This window comes from Chinchilla lanigera, unplaced genomic scaffold (assembly GCF_000276665.1).
Source record: "Chinchilla lanigera isolate Chin_1 unplaced genomic scaffold, ChiLan1.0 scaffold00093, whole genome shotgun sequence".
Classification (NCBI taxonomy): Eukaryota; Metazoa; Chordata; class Mammalia; order Rodentia; family Chinchillidae; genus Chinchilla; species Chinchilla lanigera.
Genome location: NW_004955494.1, coordinates 1,673,549 through 1,695,192, shown reverse-complemented (window position 1 = coordinate 1,695,192; position 21,644 = coordinate 1,673,549). Strand labels below are relative to the sequence as shown.

Sequence of the window (21,644 nt, the reverse complement as noted above, 5' to 3'; positions counted from 1 at the left end):
TCTGAGGCTTATCTCTAGCTAGAAGTTGGTTGGCTCTTTTCTCCACCATAGCCTCAGTCTTTCCCTGCTCCTCGGCTGTTGGTGCACATTTGTTAACACAATTAGGGAACTTGTATCTCCCCAGAATATTAACACAATTCCAGTATCTACCCCACCCCAAACACAGATTATTTCTGGTGACCTCCTTCAAGCAAGTTCTAACACCTAGTGAATTATTTTTAAAATTGTAAATGGCTATGTTGATGAACCCAAAATTATGAAACCTAGGAATACAGAAGGAGAGTTTAATCTTGTAATAAAAGATAAATTTTACCACAATTTATTTTGACTAATGATATATGTAATCATTATCATAGTACAGTGTTACTGATGGAAATGGTAAACAGATTACTTAGGTGACTCTAATTTCCATTAATTTTATATAGCCATTCCTGTGGTTTAACTCTTATTACTCAGGACATACAAGGAATGTCTTTTTCTATTTTTTGTATCCTGAGGTGTTTGTGTAGCTAATATCTTCTTGTCAATAGAGAAAACAGCCAAGGTATCCCAAAAATTTTGCTACTTTCTTGTGTTTTTTCCACTGTGGCCAAATGAACTCCGATTCTTATATGATTTACCTTTGCCCCCAGTATTTCCTTTATTTTCCAGGCCTATTCCTTGCCTCCACCTAAAGTTTCTCCTCCTTGGTTAGCTGGACCAGGAAGATGCCAACTAAATGGCAAGGCTTCTTTGGGTCAGTACCTGTTGTTAGGGTCTTTCTAGTACAGAATGAAAGAATATCCTGTGACCATTGAGGTCTAAAAGACTATCCTCAATTCTTAAAATTACTCAACAAGTACTGTCAGGTAATCAAAACCTGCACATGGAAAGGAATCTGCCCACCCAAATTTTGGTTACAAATGAGTTATGTATGCTATCATGGAGTTTCCTACCACAACAAAAAAAATTTTAGCCTGAGTGTCTCATCAGGACTTTGTTGAAGAACAGACATTTGGTTTGCTTAGCCCTCTTTATGTCTAGTTCTCTTTAGAGGGATCTCTGAACAGATTCCTGTCCTATCTGGATCATTCTCCATTCCTATCAGCAATGTACTTTCTTTTCCAAGCTCAGTTCTAGGAACCATAAATGCCCTCAAGTCTTGGCCCCAGTGTAGACAAAGAGCATCTGCTTTCTCAGCTTTTAGGGGGAAGCATGTGAATAGGGGTCTCTTGGGAACAGACATAAGGGTGCAGAGGCTGAGTTTATCCCTCTCCTACTGATTCTGCCCTTTAAATAATGCTCACAACTGTCGAGTCTGCAGTTTCTCTCTGATAACATGATCATGTGCTCTGTGAATGAAACAGACTTCCACAGGATAGACCCTGTGGATCAGTCAGGAAGGCTCAGTTCTATAGAAACAGATCTCATTTCAACTGTATTGTTTCCATAAAATTGGCCCTGTCTCCTGGAGATGATTAGCATCCAGTCCCCCAAAACAGAGTACAGAAGCTCATTTTCCTAAACAGGTAAGAACCTCTATTGGTGGACAGATACATAAACAAAATCACAGAATAGATGAACCGTGAGGTTCCAAAGAGTCAATTTCAACTCTCACAGGAAATGCAGTCTAGGGTAATGGCTGGCTCAGAACTGGGAGGTTTTCTTGGTGGTGTGTGTATAAGTCTATGTGTGAAAATGAATGATGCATTAGCCCTGTGGATTCATTAGGGAGCTCTGCCAGCAAGCTGTGGAAGGCTGACACCGTAATTTGATGTTCTGTATTTCCCAGACCAGTCTCAATTATAACTATTCTCTGTTGCTATCTCTGTAAGTATATTCGTTCTTGTCAAAGCAGACTGTGATCATTTGAGAATCAGCTCACAGATCCAGCGGTAGGGGACGTCACATGACGCAGCATCAAATGTTGTTGACAGGCCTATGGTGACACAATTGAAGTTCTGATTCTCGTTGGTAACACTAAATGAGAAAAGAAAATACTGTCATGACTCACTGCTTCCGCTCTGCCTTTTACTGATCTCAGCGAGAGTCTCATGCAACTGGTATGGGACTGTGTGGGAACACTGCTTCTCTGCACCACATCTTCTATTCTAACTTCCCTATATTCAGCTCTACTTTTGTTTCCTGTCAGCTGTCCAGAGAGTGTTATAGAGATCCCCAGAATCTTGACTAATGCACTCCTATCTTTGGTCAGAAACATTTCACAATGTCCCTTTTCCCCCAAGAAATAATGTTTTAGTACTGTCTGTAAATTTGTAGCAAAACTGAAAGGGGGACAGAGGTTTCTCATTATTTCCTTGACTCCAGCAAGCTGTAGGAAAATCTTGCTGGCTGTGTCCATTAGCCTTCTCCTAACTCTTTTCCTGTCATTTGGTTCTTTATAATGTGAATGCAAAGAATTCTAATTTCATGGAAAAGTCATAAGTTTTGGGCTCAGGTGAATATAGGATCAAATTGTGGCTTTACCACTTTAAAGCTATATGAATTTCAACCCATTTCTAAACCTTTGTTGTCCTGAATTCGGCTGTTGAGTAGAGAGTAATAAAAGTTTTTTCCTGTATCATCCTTTGAAGACTGCAGGAAGTAGTTCATGTAAGGTGCTCAGCATAGTGTCTGACATTTAGTAGAAACTGAATGAATATGAACCCTATGAATATTATATTTTCCACCAAAGTTTATCTCCATGGGATGAGCCATTGGAGATAAATATTGAGAGTTAGAAGTTCACAGCTTTAAGGTAGAAACAATTTTTGAAAGTAATAACCTTTCTTTAGACAAAAGTGCTATATCTGGGGAAATTTGTAGGCATTTAGCAAGAAAATAGATCAGTAGTTTAAGAGAAACCTATAAGTTACAGAAATAATGTATTCTATGAATATTTTTTCTCTCCTACTTTTTAAAGTAGAAAATGTTTGATATTTTCCATAATAAAATGTTTATAAGAAATATTTCTGTGAGAATAGACAAGATGGAAGAAAGATTAGAACAAGATCAAGTCTCAGCTTTTGTACTATTCCAGCATGAGTCTCAGGTTTAATCTTTTTTTTAATGGAAAAAAGGTAAAACAAAATTAAATAACAAACTAGTAGAAAAATAACAATAGTTACTACATTGCATGTTGTTATCTTTGAAGTAGCTGCTCAGGGTACAAGATAAGGGCATAAAAATTTCTTCAATCAATATTAGCAAAACCTTTCTTGTTAATGAACCTTTAAGAGACACTAATAGTATGACTGACTTGCATTTTTCCCCCTTTTCCTACTATCCTTTCCTCTTTCACCCATCCTAGTTCCTTTTTCCTTTTGAACAATTTCTTCTCATTTCACAATACCTATTGTACATTTTAGACCTTATTTACTCTTTCAATTTCTCACATCGGAGAGAAATATGATGTTTACAGATGTGAGTCTGATTTATTTCACTTATGAATATGGTCTCAAATTGCATCCATTTACCGATATAAGTCTTGTCAAGTTTATTCTTCTTTATGGCTGAATAATATTCCATTGTATAAAAATATCACGTCTTTGTGGTATAATGTTTTTAATTCTTCTAGGAAAATGCCCAGCAGGGGAATAGCTGGGTTAAGTGGGACTTCTAATCCTAGTTATGTGAGGAATCTCCACACTGTTTTCCATAGTGGTTTTACAACTCTACACATCCACCAGCAGTGGAAAAGGGTTCCTTTTTCCCCACAGCCTCTCCACCATTTGTTATTGGTTGATTCCTTGATGATAGCCATTCTTTTGGGTTAAGATGGAATCTCAGTGTTGTTTTAATTTGCATTTCTCCAATGACCAATGATGTTGAACATTTTTTCATGTATTTATTTGCCATTTGTATTTCTTCATCTGAGAAGTGTGTATTCATCTCAGATGCCCATTTTTGGGCTGGGTCTTTGAGTTTTGGGGGCCTGGTTTTTAAAAAGTTGTTCATATGTTCTAGATAGTTCTTTGTCTGAGGGGCAGTTGCTAAAATTTTTTCCCAATTTGTTGGTTTTCTTTTTACTTTGTTGGTGATTTCTCTAGATGTGCAAAAACTTTTCCATAAGATGAGATCCCAGTTGTTGATTCTTTGAAGTATTTCCCATACAGTTTAGTTTTTGTTCATGAACTCTTTGCCTACCCCTATGTCTTCAAGATTTTTACCTACTTTCTCTTCTAGTAGATTTAGTGTTTTTGTTTTAATATTTAGATCTTTGATCCATTTTGACTTTAGTGCATGGTGATAGGCATGGGTCTAGTTTTAGTCTTTGGCATGTGGAATGCCAGTTTTTCCAGCACCACTTTTTAATGAGGCTATCTTTCCTCCAGTGAACATGTTTGGCTCCTTTTTCAAAGATAAAGTGATATATGGACACAGAAATATATGTGTACCCGTGTTTATAGCAGCACAATTTGTCATAGTTTAATCCTGGAGACAACCCTAATGCCCATAAACTGAGGAATGAATAAAAAGTATTTGATTTTTTATACAATGCAGTATTTTATTCAGCTATAAAAAAGATAAACTCAAGGGTTTTATAGGTAAATAGATGCAACTAGAGACCATACTCATAACTGAAATAAATTGGACACATATGTGTGAATATCATGGTGTCTCTCTAGTGTAAGAACCTAAAAAAGTAAATAAAACCCAAAATGTACAATAGATATTATGAAAGGTTAAGAAATTGCTCAAAGGGAGGAGCAACTGGGATGAGGGAAAGGAGAAAAAGAAAGAAAGGAAGAAGGAAGGGTATATATATGGAAAGTTGGGATAACTGTACTGCTGAAGTCTAATAGTTTATTGAAAGGAGCAGTTAATGCCTAATTTTTTTTCTTTTTGACCAATTTTGCATGCTTATATCTGGTAATCTGGACGACTAATTTAAAGACAACAATATACAATATAACAACCATTGGTGAATTCCAATCATCTTGTCTAGTGAAACTCTGTATTGTTTCTAATTTTTTTTTGCTTTTATTTTTTATTCTCTGTAATGGTTTGATGAATCTTGCATTCTTACATCTAGTAATCTGAACAACTTGGTTGAAGATAACAATATGTAATATAACAGCCACTGTTAATTCCTATCATTTTGTTTTGAAACCCCATATCGGTTTTATTGTTTTTGCTTTATTTTAATTTTGTCTGTGTTGTTGGTATTTTGCTATTGTTCTTTTTAATTATTTTCTTTAAAATAAAAAAATTTTAAAAACCCACATCTTTTTTATCCATTTCTTGGTTGATGGGCATTTAGGTTGTTTCCAAGAGTTAGCTATTACAAACTGTAGTGCTTTAAATTTCTATTTAGAACATATGCAGAACTGAAACAAATCAGACCCCCAAATTCAAAGACTCAATAAAAAAATGGGCATCTGAGATGAATAAAACCCCACAGATGAAGAAATACAAATGACGAATAAATATATGAAAAAATGTTCAACATCACTGGTCATTTGAGAAATGCAAATTAAAAGAACACTGAGATTCCATCTCACCCCAGAAGGAGTGGCTATCATCAAGAAATCACCAATAACAAATATTGGCAGGGCTATGAGGAAAAAGGAACACTTCTCCACTGTTGGTGGGAGTACAGGCTTGTGTAGCCACTATAGAAATCAGTGTGGATATTCCTCACAAAACTAGAATTAGAGGTCACATTCAACCCAGCTGTCCCCCTTCTGGGTATCTTCCCAGAAAAATTAGAAACATCATACTACAGCAACGTAGGTTTTATCTTTTGAGGGAAACCAAGATCTCCCAAAATATGTCGATGCTCACGTACTTGCCATTGAATGCAGAGTTGTTGATCCAGTGCCACTTTTTCTCTGCAGGCTTATACATTAAGCCAATAAAATACTTCTCAGCATTAGCTTTGTCTTGGAGATACCTCTGAAATTTAAAAAGTACATAAAATATTCAACAGTGAGTCCTTTATTGCTGCCCTTCTGGAGCCAATGAGCCTGTGGTTATATTTGATTGTGGGAACAAGGAAAACTGCTAGAGGTAGGAGACTGGCTGTCACTGGCACTTGCCATTACGGCGAGAGAAGTTCATAAACTTTGCAGGCATTAAGATTGTCTGGATGTCTTGCTAAAGCACAGATATCTGGGCTTCTGGTCCAGAAGGGCTGGTGTAGGGAATGAAGCATTTACATTCCTAGCAAGTACCAAGGTAATGCTGATATTGCTCTTTGAAACTACACAGGAAATAGAGAAGGATGACTGGTCAAGACCTGCTACTCTGAAATACAGTTGAAAACTTGTCATACCCCTCTGTATAGAATTGCTTTCATTTCCAGAAATTTTATTTTCCAAATGAGGTTGATTAAAATAACAAAACACATTGACTTGAGATTCATCAGCAAATTACCGTGATGAACTTCTGAGGTTAGTGTGGAGTGTGAGTGGTGGGGAATTCTGACAGTGGGAATTGGGATGCACTGAAACTGAAGAGGTGAGTATAGGACATGATACCATCAACTTGCCTTATTCTCCTCTTCCCTGATCATTTTCTTTCCTCTTTTCTCTTGTGTCTTACTCCCAGTTTTCTGCCTGAGGGCATTTTTCCTTTCCACTTGGTACTTAGACCTAAAAAATCTATAGCCTCTTGATCTCTGCCCTTTGTTAGACATCTAGTGCCAAACTTCAGAGAAGAAGGTCCTCTTACAAATTGTTCTCAATCACAGGAGTACATTTTTAAAGAGGAAGAGTGAGGTTATAAAAGGGAGAGAAACAAGAATAGTTCATGTAGCACAGTACTCTTTTCCTCTACTTACTTAAGTTTTGGTGCATAGCAAATTCCATCCTTTGTATTCTCTGCCTAAAGTACACTGAGTTCTGAGTACTCAGCAAATGCTTAGATTTGATGGAGGGATAACTATAAACTAGAATGAAGTATGGTCTAAAATTTATTAAAATATGCATTTGGGAGTCAAAGTGATATGAATTCAGTTCTGTGTTCTGTAATTTATGTGTATAACCTTTGTTAAATTATTTTTGTGCTCTAATTTCCTCATTTATAAGATATAGATAATAATATACCCTCAGGATTGTTATGAGATAAAAGGAAGTAAAAAAGTTTTTTCCATAGCACTATCCATTTTTATTATCAGGAATATAAACTGAAAACCCTATGACCTGATTGTTTTTCATATTACTGATTGTTTTAATTCACATCTTCCTTTTTTTACTGTGTATATTGGGGTGCTATGTTGATATCTCGTATCTGTGATGTATGCTGTAGGTTTTAAATAACTTTTATCAACATTGGCTCTTTGGTCATTTCCTGCACTTTAAAGGTCTTGAACCAACCCTGGGATATTATCTCACTGCTGTATCTTAAGGGGAAGACTACAGAGTCTGGATGTCTAGCTCAAAGAAGCCAGAGATCATGCCCCTGTGCTACAAAAAAGCCTTTCAACCTCAGATTCAGAACAACCAGGTAGAATGCAGCGAGCCACCTCTCCACTCCTCTCCACCCACCCCCTGCTCCACCACATTGATCCACATCTCCAACCATGGAGGCTGGTGTAGTGTGGGCTGCTTTACTGTACCATTCCTGATGCTCTCACCAGCTTCTCTGGCGTGTCGACAATTGCCAAAGTGGATCCTCTTCTTGCACAGTCATCCCTGCTCTTGTCCAACGTTGATTCGGAGGTGGATAAGAAGAAACATCTTATTTGGTGGAAGTTCTGCCAGTGTGGAGGGCAGACTGAAGAGATGAGAGAGTAGGGGTAGGAAGGAAGGGAGAAAGGAAAACATGAGTTTGGGATTAGTTACTTGGAGTGTGAACCCTGGAACTGAATCATAAAATAATGGGACATAATGTGATATGGGTTTCTTTATAACAACTATATTGATATAAGCTGTTCTCAACTCATTCTAGACTGCTTTCTTACTGTTGACATGAAGGAAATAAGCTAGACAGTCTTTATGGACCATTTAAGCCAAAAACTAGTACTATAGGGAAGGAAGTGATGAGAAAAGTCTCTCAGAATTCAGCTAATAACCTACATGTGGGGTGGAAGGGAGGTTCAAGTCATGTGCTTTACCTGTTCCATAGCTCCTTGTGGGGATGATGCTGTCAGTACTGTTCCCAAAAATCTGTGAGACTGAAATGAAAAGGAAACATAAAGATTGCTATACAGTGAACGTAACACACAATCATCACAGTGTTGGTCGTCGAACTCCTGCAGCTTTTTGAAATTTAACGGTGGAGACTCTAGGCCAGCACTGAGCTAGATTTTTTCAGATAGTTTCTTTCTTTGAACTTTCATTATGCTATTACTGTTATTTGTCCTCTTTTATGCTCTTCCCTTTTGATGTGGCAGAAGGTATGAAATGCTGGGGGTGGGCAGAAAAAAGAAGAGACTGATGAGTAGAGTAACAGAAGAATTTGGTATCCCAGGGAGACTCACTCCTTTCTTATGTCTTCCTCTGACGGTGTTATCCCTTAACTGGAGCACTTCCACTCCACACTCCACAAAGCATCTTCGTTATTCTTGCCATTTTTGGTGTCCCAAATCCTCTACTGAAACTCACAACCCCAGGCAGCTACTGGATACCTCTCTTATCAATACCTTCTCAGCTCTAAGAATTGTGACTAATTGGAACAAGTGTTAGGATGTTATCAGACAAAGGATCGGGTGAAGATTACAGAGATTTTCGGTAAGTGTAGAGAAATCCATTTGTTCCTTTACATACAAATAGGGGAATTGATTGGTCTCCACAAAGGCTCATTTTTCTTTTTCTTTTTTGGAAACACTGGCTGTCTGAGTAGGAAGCTACAGTAATTTCAGAGAGTGGTCTGATTTCCCCTTAGTGATCCCAGTTATTTGCCATTATGGTTGAAAATAGCTTAGTTTACTCAGATACTAAATTGGTTGCTTAAAATTATATTAATGAAGTAGATGTTAGCTTTCACTTTTTATTTCAGTTTGGCTCACAGACCCTTTGTCATATACAGTAGCCTGGTTTTCATCAAAAGGTACTTTGAGATTATAATGGAAGGGACCCAATACATATTTCCTGAGTATTTTCTTCATATAGCTCATTATACTGGATATCTCAGTTGAAACAAAGATGAATGAGGAATGGCCTTTTTCTTAAAGGTGTTAGTAGTAACAGGTGTCTTAAGAGCAAATGAAAGGAAAGTGTGGGAAGAGGCTTCCAGAGCAGGTGGGTTTAACAGGAAGAGCCACATCTCACTCATCTCTTTATCCTGCATGACTTCTAGTCTTGTGCTTTTTGATCTACAGATGATGACTGAATAATATCCCCTGTGTTCATTCTTGTCCTGTGGTTGGCCTAGAATAATATTTGGCACACAAACATGACCCTTTTTTGTGGCACCTGGTCTCTTAATAACCATTCCTTGTAGGTGTTCAGATTCTCTGAAGTACGTTCACATTACACTACAACAGTTACACACCGTTTGTCCACATGCCCAGGAGGAAAGCTGAGGGTCAGAAATTTCACTCGGGACCTGGGAGTGCAGTGCAAATGTATACTTTGTATACAAGAGATCCTAAGTTTGGGTTCTATCCCTAGCAAATGAGAAATTTTCACTGAGTCTTGTACTGGTTATTTCTCGGAGATAACTCATTAAAATACCTTTCTATCTTTTAAAAAAGTTCCTTGGGAAAGGAGGCCTTGAGGAAGTGCTCTAAGAATCCAGTGCCCTAGAAGCTAGATGGTAGAGAGGAGATTACCATTCTGCACATTATCTGTTCCGTAGCTCCCAGTGGGAATGACGCCATCATTACTTTTCCAAAAAGTCTGTGGGACTGGAAAGAAAATCAACTATTGTCTCAGTTTCAAATACCACTGAGTGATGAATAAAATAAGCAAACCCATAGGCGTTGGTGGAGACCTGTGACTATTAACGGGAAGCACTGATCTCTGACACAGGTCAGCAGGGAAGGGATGTGTGTATATTTTTGGGATGTCTTCACTTATTGAAACTCATATTTCCTCTTAGCCAACTGCTCTGGCCGACTCATATTTCCTTCTTCATTTAAGCTACTTATTGGCATCAGGGACTGGAGAGGACTCTACTTGTTGAATTGTAGCAAAATCCTTTGGTAGAAGGCTTCTTTTTCTAGTGAATTCATTTGGATGAATAAATTTATATGACTTTGTAGCAAAGTTTCTCTTTTGGTTCTAGCCCATTCCTTTATAGTTCAGCCCTTGACCCAGATTTACTACTGGATTGAAATGGAGCTGTTATTTTAAAATTTTAGCTACAATCACAACCCTGTTAACTACTTTAGCTCAGATTACCCAAAAAAATACTCCAGTAACAAAAGTTGTGTGTAGGATTTGAATTTATTATCAGACTGGTCATTTATGTATCTCCAAGGCAGAACAAGAAATCTGGCCCATTGTACCAGCCGGAGGGGTAGAAGGGCATAGGTCATTTAATCTTAGGCTGTATTGCCCTTCAGTGGAAAATTTGAGAATTTAACCTTACATGTAATTTTGCATTCAGAAGAGTCAAGGAACACGACAATAGGTGTCAGTCACTCAAATGCTCACAATGTAGCAAAGTTAAGCAATCAGTCAAATACTCACAGTACAGCAGAAATAAAGTCACTCCAACAGCTTTAAGCACTACTATGATAAGTACAGAGATTATCATGTGCCAGTTCATTATGAAGGGAATTTGGAGGCTGTGGGGTTCAAAGAGAAATTATTAGAATTTGGGAATAAACTTGCTCGTTCCACAGGACCTACCCCAACCTCTTGCTTGGAGATCCAAAGGAAGGCTTAGAAGGCTCATGGTTGGGAACTTGTGATGTTTGGGAGCTTTTGAACTTGGAATTCATCCCTTAGCTCTAGGCTTAGCCTTGTCCCTGTTTGTGTCCTTTTCAACCCTGCTAAATAAGTAAATCCTCTCCTGTATTTCAAGAACTCAATGTCTTGAAATGCCCCTTGCTTCTAAGAACATTAGTTTGTTGTCTTGGCCATACTGACTTCACTTGTGGAAGAGTCTGTCTTCAGTATGCCTGTAGTAGGGGACAGACTGAACAGGCTTCCTTTAAGGTCTGGTTTTGGGGGAAGGGCCAACAGTCTGTGCAGAGAGGACAGAGAGACAGACAGGCAAATGGACAGACTCACCTCTTTTCCTAGAAGACTGGAATGTCTTGCAGATGGGGCTTTAAGGCTTGGTACAGTGGACACGGGCCCTGTCTCTTGAGAATACACTCCTGCTCAGAAAGTGCCCTTCCTTCTTCACAGTTTGTCTGTCCTAGCAGCATCTGAGCAAATACTTCTTCCTGTTCAATGTTTTTGGCAAAGGAAGCAGGCGGGGCAAAGAGAGGAAGGGAGCCTCTAACTCATCAGGAGGAAGGTTCCTATTAGGAGCGTCATAATACTGGGGAACATTTCTACAAGAATTTGGAGAAGCAGTTATCTCAGTATGGACTCACTCTTCCTTTCTACTTTCCATTGCTCCTGGAACATGGTGTGGACTCCTTAACATGGTCTATAAGTCTTTAGATATGCATTGTTGCAGCAAATGTTGTGTGCTTAACCTAGCCACTTTCAGGCACCTGTGGTATATGTTCTGGCTCTGGGCTTCTCACAAAACTACATCTACCCTAGCATCATCTGCTAGCAACACTGAGCTTACTCTTTGGTCTAACTTTTCACATATTCACCTCACATACCTTTATTGAGCACGTGTGTACAGAGCACTAATAGCACCACCTGCACAGACATAGATTTCTACATGTGCTCTTTGAGTAAGTTATCCTGATTCATCCTTCAGGTCTCAGTTTAAGTGCTACTTTTATTCTAGAAATTTCATGTCAATTTTCCTTCCTTGCCCCATTGGGGTTTAGGTGTCACTTATCTAGTCTCATACATCATGCACTTGTTCCTTGGAACTGACCGTCATATGATAATGTGCTTCTCGCCTTGCCCTGCAGACTCTTTGAAGCCATGAAGGCAGGGACTGCTTATCTTCTCACTGCCCTAGCCCCAGCATATCCACAGAGCATGGAATACTGTACCATGGTACTGGGCTTCCAGGCTTGCAATTCAAGCCTTTGCAGTGAAAGTATGAGGGACCCTACAAATAAATGTGGAGTATTGATTAAAATTTTGTCTTAAATAATTGCTATTAAATGTGGATTGTAGTTATAGTACTCACAATGATAAATAACTACCTCCTTAGTTTGTAAATAGTTAATATGTGTGGCAAATACTGTGTTATTTTAAAGGAAGTTGCCACTTAGATGATACAACTGTAAGAATTCATAGAACACACAGAAAAATCCTCTGTCACATCTCATTAGAGAGAGGTTGAGGACTGAGAGCAGAGGCTGTCAACACAGGACCCACAGACTGCTTTCAGTGTGCAGCTCTATTTAGTCTGACCTGTTCTGTGTTTTAAAAGATTTGAATCAACATTTTGGAACTTGGGAGGTCTCAGTTGACATCCAGAGCCCTGGAAGTTCTGACACAACGTAGGACGCATACCCTCAGGCCAGCCCTCAGCAGGAGCAGGTGTTGGGCCTAGCAAGTCTGTCTTCAGTTACACTACCTAGGTGCCATCTATTGTCATGCTTGCACAGCTGGGTTTTCTTTCTTTTTTTTTTTTTTAAAGATAAAAGGAGGGAAACATTAACAGACATACAACATTTTACAACATATCACAAGCACAATACAGACAATACAGAGTTACAAACAAAGTGGTAGGGAATTAACAATGGTTGTTGTATTCCATATTGATATCTTCAAAGTGGCTTCTCGTGAAAACAGATATAGACATGCAATCCTGGTCAACCAAAGACTCATTGAGAGTTTCAGCTGGGTTTTCTTAAAGCAGAGTTGCTGAATGTTGTGCCTGTGTCAAAAGAAGAAAAATAAAAGATAATGACGCCACATGCTTTCAGAACAAAGGTTTAAAACATGTTTCTTTGTGAAATGTAGATGATATTTTATTCATTGAAAAATGCAAACTGTAGCTTTGCCTAAAAAGCTAGATAAGATACTATTAAGAAACAAATTCCAGAACAGTTGCTATAGAGAAAAGACACATGACAAAAACTTAATCAATTAAAAGAAAGAGTTAGAGTGGCCATGGCTCAGAATTGAAAAGTAGACAAAAATTAAATATAAAAATATAAATAATAATTCCAAGCAGCTAGCTATGTTTATATTTTGTATAACAGCTAGCTAAGAAACATTTTATACAGTGAATTATTTTAATGATACCCATGATATATGTAAAACATCAAGAGATGAGGTTTGCTAAGAAAACCTTCAATATAATAGGAAATTAACAAGGGTCAAATGAGTAAACATGACTAGAGAGACTTCTGTGATGGCACATCTTCAAGCCAGTCCTACTAGTGAACCTGAAACCACTGTGACAACATTTCACAATGACAGAGAACTGAAATCTGTTCATTGCATCATTTGCCTAATGTACTAATGATCATGTACTAATCATCATGTGCTAATGTACAAGTATTCATGGATGTGGTAATTAACGCTGTGTACCACCTATGCTTGAATACCTGGAACCACAGAAAATCTAGGGCTTTGTGTAATGCATTGGATTCACAATGTGATATTCTGTTGTATTCCATACAAGTATGAATGAAAAAAAGGAATATAGGTATACAGAGAGTTAAAATATCCTATATTTGATTGACTGAGATGCACATTAATTTTCACTTAATAACATCTCTAAAGTCAGGCTATATCCTAGTCCAGTGATGGTGAATCTCTTAGAACTTTCAATGATATAAACAACACACTGTGGCATGCATGCCGTAGGTTCACCACAACTGCCCTAGTAGATGGCAAAAAAGCATTGTGCAACAGTTGTCCCTTGATATCTATGGGGGATTAGCTCCAGGGCCTCCCTTCCCACAGATATCAAAACTCATCTATGCTCAAAACATACTATGTATAATGGAATAGTATTTGTATATAATCTATGCAATGTTCATATATATGTAAATATAATTTTAATTTTTATTGGTACATGTTTGCAATACATAGTGATTGCATTACTCACATGGAGTTGGTACATGTACATAACACAACTTAATTCCCTTTTGCATCCTTTTCCCCTCGCCTTCCTCCTCTCTCCCCCAATCTCTTGGTTTCCCTTTCCTTTCGCAAAACATCTATCTCCCTGTTTCCTGTTATTTATCTTTCATTTTGCTCTTTATTTCTATTTTATGTTTTTCATAAGAGAAATCATGTCATATTTAAGGTTGTTCGTCTGATTTACTTCACTTAACATTATGGTCTCAATGTGCATCCATTTTCCTACCAATGACTCATTTATTTTTCCTTATGGGAGAGTAGTACTCCATTGTGTATAATACCATATTTTCTTTATCCATGTTTTTGATTTTGAATATATAGGCTGCTTCCAAGATTTAGCTTTATGAGTTGTGCTGTTATGAACATGGGTATGCATGTATCATTGTAATATGATGTCTTTAATTCCTTCAAGAAGATACCTAGAAGGGGAATAGCTGGGCCAAATGATATTAAATTTTTAGTTTTTAAGAAAATTTAAAGAGAATAAAAAATGATACAGAGTTTCAAAACAAGATCATAGGAAATTAACAATGGTTATTATATTGCATATTGTTATCTTCAAAGTAGTTGCTCATTTTACCAGATATAGGCATGTAAAATTGATCAAACAATATAAGCACTAACTATTCCTTTCAATAAACTAATAGAAATTAGTAGTACAATTATCTTAGCTGTCTTGTGTGGATATATATGTATATATATTTCCCTTCCTTCTTTTGAGGAAATTCATACTGATTTCCATAATATTTGTACTAGTTTACATTGCCATCACCAATGTAGAAGGATTCCTTTTTCCCTGCAGCCTTGCCACATTTGTTATTATTTGATCTCTTGATGGATGATAGCCATTTTTTGAAGTAAGGTGAAACCTTCATGTTGTTTTAATTTGCAATTCTTTTATGGACAGAAATATTGAACATTTTAAATGTATTTATTGGCCAATACCCCAAAATTTTTGTACAGATTAAATGCAAATCCCAATTAAAATACCATTATTATGCCTCACAGATCTACAGAAAACATTCCTAACATTCATCTGGAACCAGAAGAGACCCATAATAGCAAAAGCAATCCTGGGCAACAAAGACAAGTCAGGTAGCATCACAATTCCTGGCTTGAAATTATAATACAAGGCCACTGTGATAAAATCAGCATGGTACTGGTAAAAAAAACAGACCTGAGGCTCAATGGAACAGACTGGAAGGTGCAGCTACAACTACAACTACAATCAGCCAACTTATTTTTGACAAAGGGATCAAACACGTTCACTGAAAGAAAAATAGCCTCATTAATAAATGGTGCTGGAAAAATTGGCTTACCACATGCCGAAGACTGAATCTAGAGCCAGATCTATCACCATGCACCGAACTCAAATCAAAATGGATTAGAGATTTAAATATTAAAGCAGAAACACTAAGTCTACTAGAGGAGAAAGTAGGTAAAAATCTTGAAGACATAAAGGTAGGCGGAGAGTTCATAAACAAAACCCAAACCACACAGGAAATATTTCAAAGAATCAACAACTGGGATCTCATCTTATTGAAAAGTGTTTGCACATCTAGAGAAATCACCAACCCAAAAATTGGGTAAAAATTTTAGACAGCTGTTCCTCAGACAAAGGGCTTCTATCTAGAACATACAAAGAACTAAAAAAAAACCAGCCCCCCCCAATTTAAAGACCCAATCCAAAAATGGGCATCTGAGGTGAATACACACTTTTCAGATGAAGAAATACAAATGGCATGAAAAAATGTTCAACATCGTTGGTCATTCAAGAAATGCAAATTAAAACAACACTGAGATTCCATCTCAACCCAGAGAGAATGGTTATCATCAAGAAATCAGCCAATAACAAATGCTGACGAGGCTGTGGGGGAAAAGGAATCTTTCTCCACTGTTGGTGGGAGTGTAGACTAGTGCCATCCCTGTGGAGATCAGTCTGGAGATTCCTTTGTAAACTAGGTCCTATTCAACCCAGCTGTTTTCCTTTTGGGTATTTTTCCAGGAGAACTACACACATCATACAACAGCGATGTATGTGCACCCATGTTTATAGCTGATCGATTTGTAATAGCTAAGTCGTGGAAGCAACCCAAATGCCCATCAACTAAGGAATGGATAAAAAGATGTATTTTTACATAATGGAATATTACTCAGCTATAAAGAAAGATAAACGTGAGGCTTTCATACATAAGTGGATGCAACTAGAGTCCATTCTCGTAAGTGAAATACGTCAGACCCAAATGTGTAAATACTGTATTGACTCACTAGCGTAGGAACCTGAAAGAATAAATAAAATCTGAAAGGTATAATAGCTATTGTGAAAGAGAAAGAAACTGCTCAAAGGGAGGGTACAACTGGGATGAGGGAAAAGAGAAAAAGAAACAAAGGAAAAATATGTATACACACACACACACACGCACACGATAGCTGAGAGAGTCATACTACTGACTTCTATTGCTTTATTGAAAGGAACAGTTAATGTTTGTTTGATCAATGTTACATGCCTTTATTTGTTTAACTGAGTAACCAATTTGAAGATAACAGTATGCAATACAACAACCACTGTTAATTTCCTATCACCTTGTCTGAAATTCTGCGTTGCTTGTGTTATTTGGGTGTTGTTTTATTTATGTCTGTTTGTTAATGCGTTTTCATTCTTTATCTTTAAAAATAAAAAAATGTATTTATTGGCCATTTGTACTTTTTCTGAGACACTTCTATTTCACCAATCCTCTGGTATATTTTAAATCATCTTTAGATTACTACAGATGTAATTTCAAAAATATTTTTGATTGGAGCTTAGTTAAATCCACAATGTAAAACTCACTCATACAGATGGCTATTTTAATTGGCAGAGTTTAATTTCTCTTTTGTATTGATAAATAATAGGCATCTCAAAATTGATGCCATCTCAAATTTTTATGACATATGAGAATACAATAATAGTACAAATTTAAATCATTATAATTTTAAACTTTATTTTATTTATTTACTTTTTACTTTTTATTTTTTTTTATTTTAGAAATTAAAGGAGGAAAATACTAACAGACCAACAACATTTTACAAAATAGCATAGGATCAGTACAGACATTACAGAGTTACAAACAGAGTGGTAGGGAATTAACAATGCTTATTGTATGACATATTGATATCTTCAATGTAGTTTCTCATGAAAACACATATAGACATACAAAGCTAATCAACCAATGACTCACTGATAGTTTCTTTCAGCAAGGAAATACAGGACAGTAGAACACCCGTGTTAACTATCCTGCATATACATATATACAAACTTTCTCCTTCTTTCCCTTCTCTTTTCCCATATCCCAGTTATCCTTTATCTATTTTAAAGAAAAAGAAAAATCAAAATTCCAAAACAATATGATAGGGAATAACAATGGTTAATACATTGTGTATCGTTGTCTTTAAATTAGTTACTCAGAGTATGATATATCAGCATTTAATAGTCCAAACAATATTAGCACAAACCTATCTTTTCAATGAACTGAGAGAAATTAGTAGTATAACTATTTTAGTTTTTGTGTGTATATATATACTGTGTGTATATATGTGCATATATATACACATATATATGTACTGTGTGTATATATATGTGTGTATATATATGCACATATATATATACCTTTTGCTTTTTTCTTCCTTCTTTTTTTTCCACTCCCCTAAACCAGTTGCTCTTTCTTTTTTGAAGTTTTTTCCCGTTTTACAATATTTATTGTACATTTTGGATCACATTTACTCTCTCAGTTTCTCACAATTTTAAACTTTATAAAATAGATAACTATCTATACAAATATAAAAATTGACCCAAGAAACACGACCTGAAATGCCGGCCCTAGCAGAAAGATTTTGGAGAAATAGTTAAGAAAGTGTTGTTTGAAAGTGGCAATTTCTGTATTAAGCAAATTTGAAATCACTTTAAAGTTTTACTTACACATAATAATACCACAAATATGTGGGGTACAGTGTATTCTTATGATACATGTAAATACTGTACAGTGATGAAGTCAGAGTAGTTACCATATCCACCACCTTGAAACACTTTTTTTTTGTGGTGTAAACATTCAAAATCCTTTCTTCTAGCTGTACTGCAATATACATTTCATTATTGCTAATTGTAGTCAGCTGACTATGTAACCGAACATCAGAACTTATTCCTTCTAACTAATTATGGTATATCCCCGCAAAGTCGCGGTTCAGAGTTCACAGCCTGAGTTGTTCGAGGATTTTTTTTTAGAACCTAACTAATAATTGTTCAGGACAGTCCCTGCAGTTTCAGGGAAACAGCAAATATTCTCTGCATTTTGGGTTGAGGGGAAGGGGAGGTTTGCAAGTAGCCACTCTGAGAGGTTAATTTAGTTTTCCTTGCTGCTGATTGGCTGCTGCCTTGTAACCCATCTCCAGCAGATGCACCAACAGTCCCACCTCCTAACAGGTTGCCCTATAGAATATAGCTGTCTCCAGAGTTCTTGGTTTTGTTCTTCTTAAAGTCCTAAGATCCCTAAGATGTTGCCCAGACGCCCTGTACCTCCTAAAGCTTTATTAATAGAGTATTTTACTAAGTTAAATTACATAACTACAGGAGAATTACATAACTGCCTGCAAATTTCGGGGTTCAATTGAATAACTTTGTACCTCTTGACCAACCTCCCTTTATTTCTTTGCCTGTCCACCCAACTTTCCCCAGACTCTGGTAACCACTGTTTTACTCTCTACGTTTATGAAAACAGCTCTTTCAGATTGCATACAAAAGTGAAGTAATGCAGTGTTTGTCTTTTTGTGCCTAGCTTATTTTACTTGATATAATGTTTTCCAGCTTCACAGGATTTCTTAATGATGATGTCTGATATATATCTATATCTATATATTTATATTTCCCTCTGTATATCACGTTTTGTTTATTCATCCTTCTCTTGATGAATACTTAGGTTGTTTCCAATTTGTAGTTATACAGATACTCATAATAATCTTTGATCCTTTGTATTTCTCTGGTATCAGTTGTTATGTCTTTTGTTTGTTTGTTTGGTACCAATAATCCAACTCAGGACCTTGCACTTGCCATGCAGGTGCTGTGCCATTGAATTATATCCCCAGCCCATATGTCTTTTTTTCATCTTTGCTTTTGTATCCTCTTTTTTGTTATTCTACATAAAGGTTTATTGATTTTATCTTTTCAAGAAAGCATTTTTTATTTTTAAAAATTGTTTTAGTTTCTATCCTTTTAAAATGTTTTCATAGTGTTGTAATCTATAACTAGAGATTTACAGACTCATATACCTGTCAGTACTTGAAAGTCAATATAATTGGTTAAATCAACCAAGTATAAGAAAAACATTTGCCAGAACTATATGAGAATTTTTTCTTAACTGAACTGAATGCATGATTAAAATATGTATGATATTAGAGATAATATACTTAATTCATTGGAAAATTTAAATTATTAATTTATATTTAATTATTAATTTATGCTTTCATAATTTTATATACCTCTGATTTGGAACTGGAAGGTAATACTTTTTCTTTTGCAGATTCTAATTTCAAGTTACATATTGTACATGGTAATATGAAATACAGAATTTAAACTTTAATCTTTTCACTGGAAGCAATGTTGAATTGCATTGTTCATCATAATGGAAAATAGTTGATTAGTATGGTTTCTTCTAAAAAAAAGACTGACCAATAATTTTGAAGTCAGAGAACATGTTAGAAATTACTCTTTCATTTTATAACCTTAGAAATTTATTTCATTTCTGCAGAGTAATGTTGCCATAGGAAAAAGATTAGATTATTGTTAAATATTTTCTAAAACCATATTATTGTTAAATATTTTCTAAAACCATATTTTCTTTGCAAATCTAGTTGTTAAATTGTGTCTCTGTAGGTGAATGACGTATCAAAAATATTCAAGTTCTTATCTGGAATACAATTCAGCAAAAATGGGCCAGTTCTATAATGCAGTCTTAAAAATATATCATGTAATGATTCAGATGTACCAACAAAGGATAATACAACAGCAATGAAACATCTATATTCTAACCCAAAAACTAACATTCTAGCCAAATCTCCTTCTGTATTACTCTTCCCCCAGTAGTAAATATGCTCCTGAATTTGATATTAGTATTTCTTACACATTTCTTCACACTTATTCACATACTTACATACATGCATCACCCTAATATGATATGTGCTTTTATTTGGTAGGTATGTAAGGAGTACAGCGATGAACTGGACAGTATAAATTTCCCTAAATCTTGATTTTTGCATTCAACAATATATTTCTGAGACCACTTTATCAATTTCACTATTAGACAGCATAGCTTTGCATGAATATACAGGTTAAATATCTTTATCCAAAATGCTTGAAACCAGAAGTGCTTCAGATTTTTTTCCAGCTTTTGGAGTATTCACATATATCTAATGAATTATCTTGGGGATGGAACAAAAAAACCAAAATACAAAATTGATTTATATTTTACACATAGCCTGAAGGTAATTTTATACAATATTTTTAGCTCATCTGCATTTTAACTGTGACCATCATGTGCATCAGGTGTGGAATTTTCCATTTATGGCATCATGCTGATGTTCAAAAAGTGTTTGACTTTGGAAGAGTTTTGATTTTCAGGTTAGGTATGCTCAGTTTGTATTACAATTTCTTAACATTTACCTATTAATAGATATTTTGGTGTTTCAAATTCAGTCAGCATTTGAGGCAAACTTTGCAATTACCAGGCACTATAAACTCAGAACCTTTGTATTTAACCAATGACTAATTGATTCTGAATTGAATTGTCTCAGAAAGTTCATATCCTAAAGCAAAAAGCAGCATGGAAAATGTCTGTATTTTTTTTATTTTAAAGAGAAAAAAATAACAAAATAACAACAACAAAGACAAAAACAAAACAATACAAAAACAATAAAAATGATACAGGATTTTAAAACAAGATGATAGGAATATTTAAAGAGAATAAAAATAATAAAAAAAATTAGAAACAATATGAACTTCACTAAACAAGATGGTAGGAATTCAACAATGTTTGTTATATTGCATAGTGTTATCTTCAAATTAGTTGTTCAGACTACCAGATGCAAGCATGCAACATTGGTCAACAAACAAAAAATTGAGCATTAACTGTTCCTTTCAATAAACCAATAGACATCAGCAGTACAGTTATCTGAGCTATTCTTGTATGTACATATGTATATATTTTCCTTTCCTTCTTTTTTCTTTCTTTTCTCCTTTCCCTCATTCCAGTTGTTCCTTCCCTTTGAGCAATGTCTTTCCCTTTCACAATATCTGTTGTACCTTTTCGGTTTTATTTACTCTTTTAGATTCTTATACTAGGGAGACAATACAGTGTTTACACATGTGGGTGTGATTTATTTCGCTTAAAAGTATGGTCTCTAGTTGCATCCATTTCCCTGTAAAAGCCTTAAGTTTATTTTTCTTTATAGCTGAGTAGTACTCCGTGGTATAAAAATACCACATCTTTTTTGTTCATTCCTCGGTTGATGGGCATTTGGGTTATTTCCAAGATTTAGCTATGACAAGTTGGGCTGCTATAAACG

General features: G+C 35.9%; 1 protein-coding gene across 5 annotated transcripts; it reads right to left on the bottom strand.

The window, feature by feature from the left end:
- Positions 1-278: 278 nt before the first annotated feature.
- Positions 279-11,267, bottom strand: Clec5a (C-type lectin domain family 5, member A). Of its 5 annotated transcripts, none has more exons than XM_013505006.1 (7): positions 11,106-11,260; positions 10,560-10,657; positions 9,698-9,772; positions 8,039-8,098; positions 7,541-7,698; positions 5,771-5,877; positions 279-1,959 (listed from the first exon to the last, which is right to left on the bottom strand). In XM_013505006.1, exons 2-7 carry the CDS (start codon positions 10,636-10,638, stop codon positions 1,845-1,847), a joined length of 594 nt encoding a protein of 197 aa, XP_013360460.1. In that variant the 5' UTR covers positions 10,639-10,657; positions 11,106-11,260; the 3' UTR covers positions 279-1,844. The 5 variants fall into 5 exon arrangements, with proteins under 5 accessions (XP_013360460.1, XP_005405455.1, XP_013360461.1 ...); XM_005405398.2 differs by having other exon boundaries at positions 7,559-7,698; positions 11,106-11,258; XM_013505008.1 differs by having other exon boundaries at positions 1,875-1,959; positions 5,775-5,877; positions 11,106-11,267.
- Between the last annotated feature and the right edge of the window lie 10,377 nt (positions 11,268-21,644).

Bases quoted from the DNA above. Each gene is read 5' to 3' on its own strand.
- Clec5a (XM_013505006.1), bottom strand. From the start codon at position 10,638: ATGAACTGGCACATGATAATCTCTGTACTTATCATAGTAGTGCTTAAA. The intron at 7,699-8,038 runs GTAAAGCACATG...TCATCTCTTCAG, and splicing joins CACAAGGAGCTATGGAACAG to TCTGCCCTCCACACTGGCAG. The intron at 5,878-7,540 runs GTACAGTAAAGC...TTTAAATTTCAG, and splicing joins TGGTGAGAGCATCAGGAATG to AGGTATCTCCAAGACAAAGC.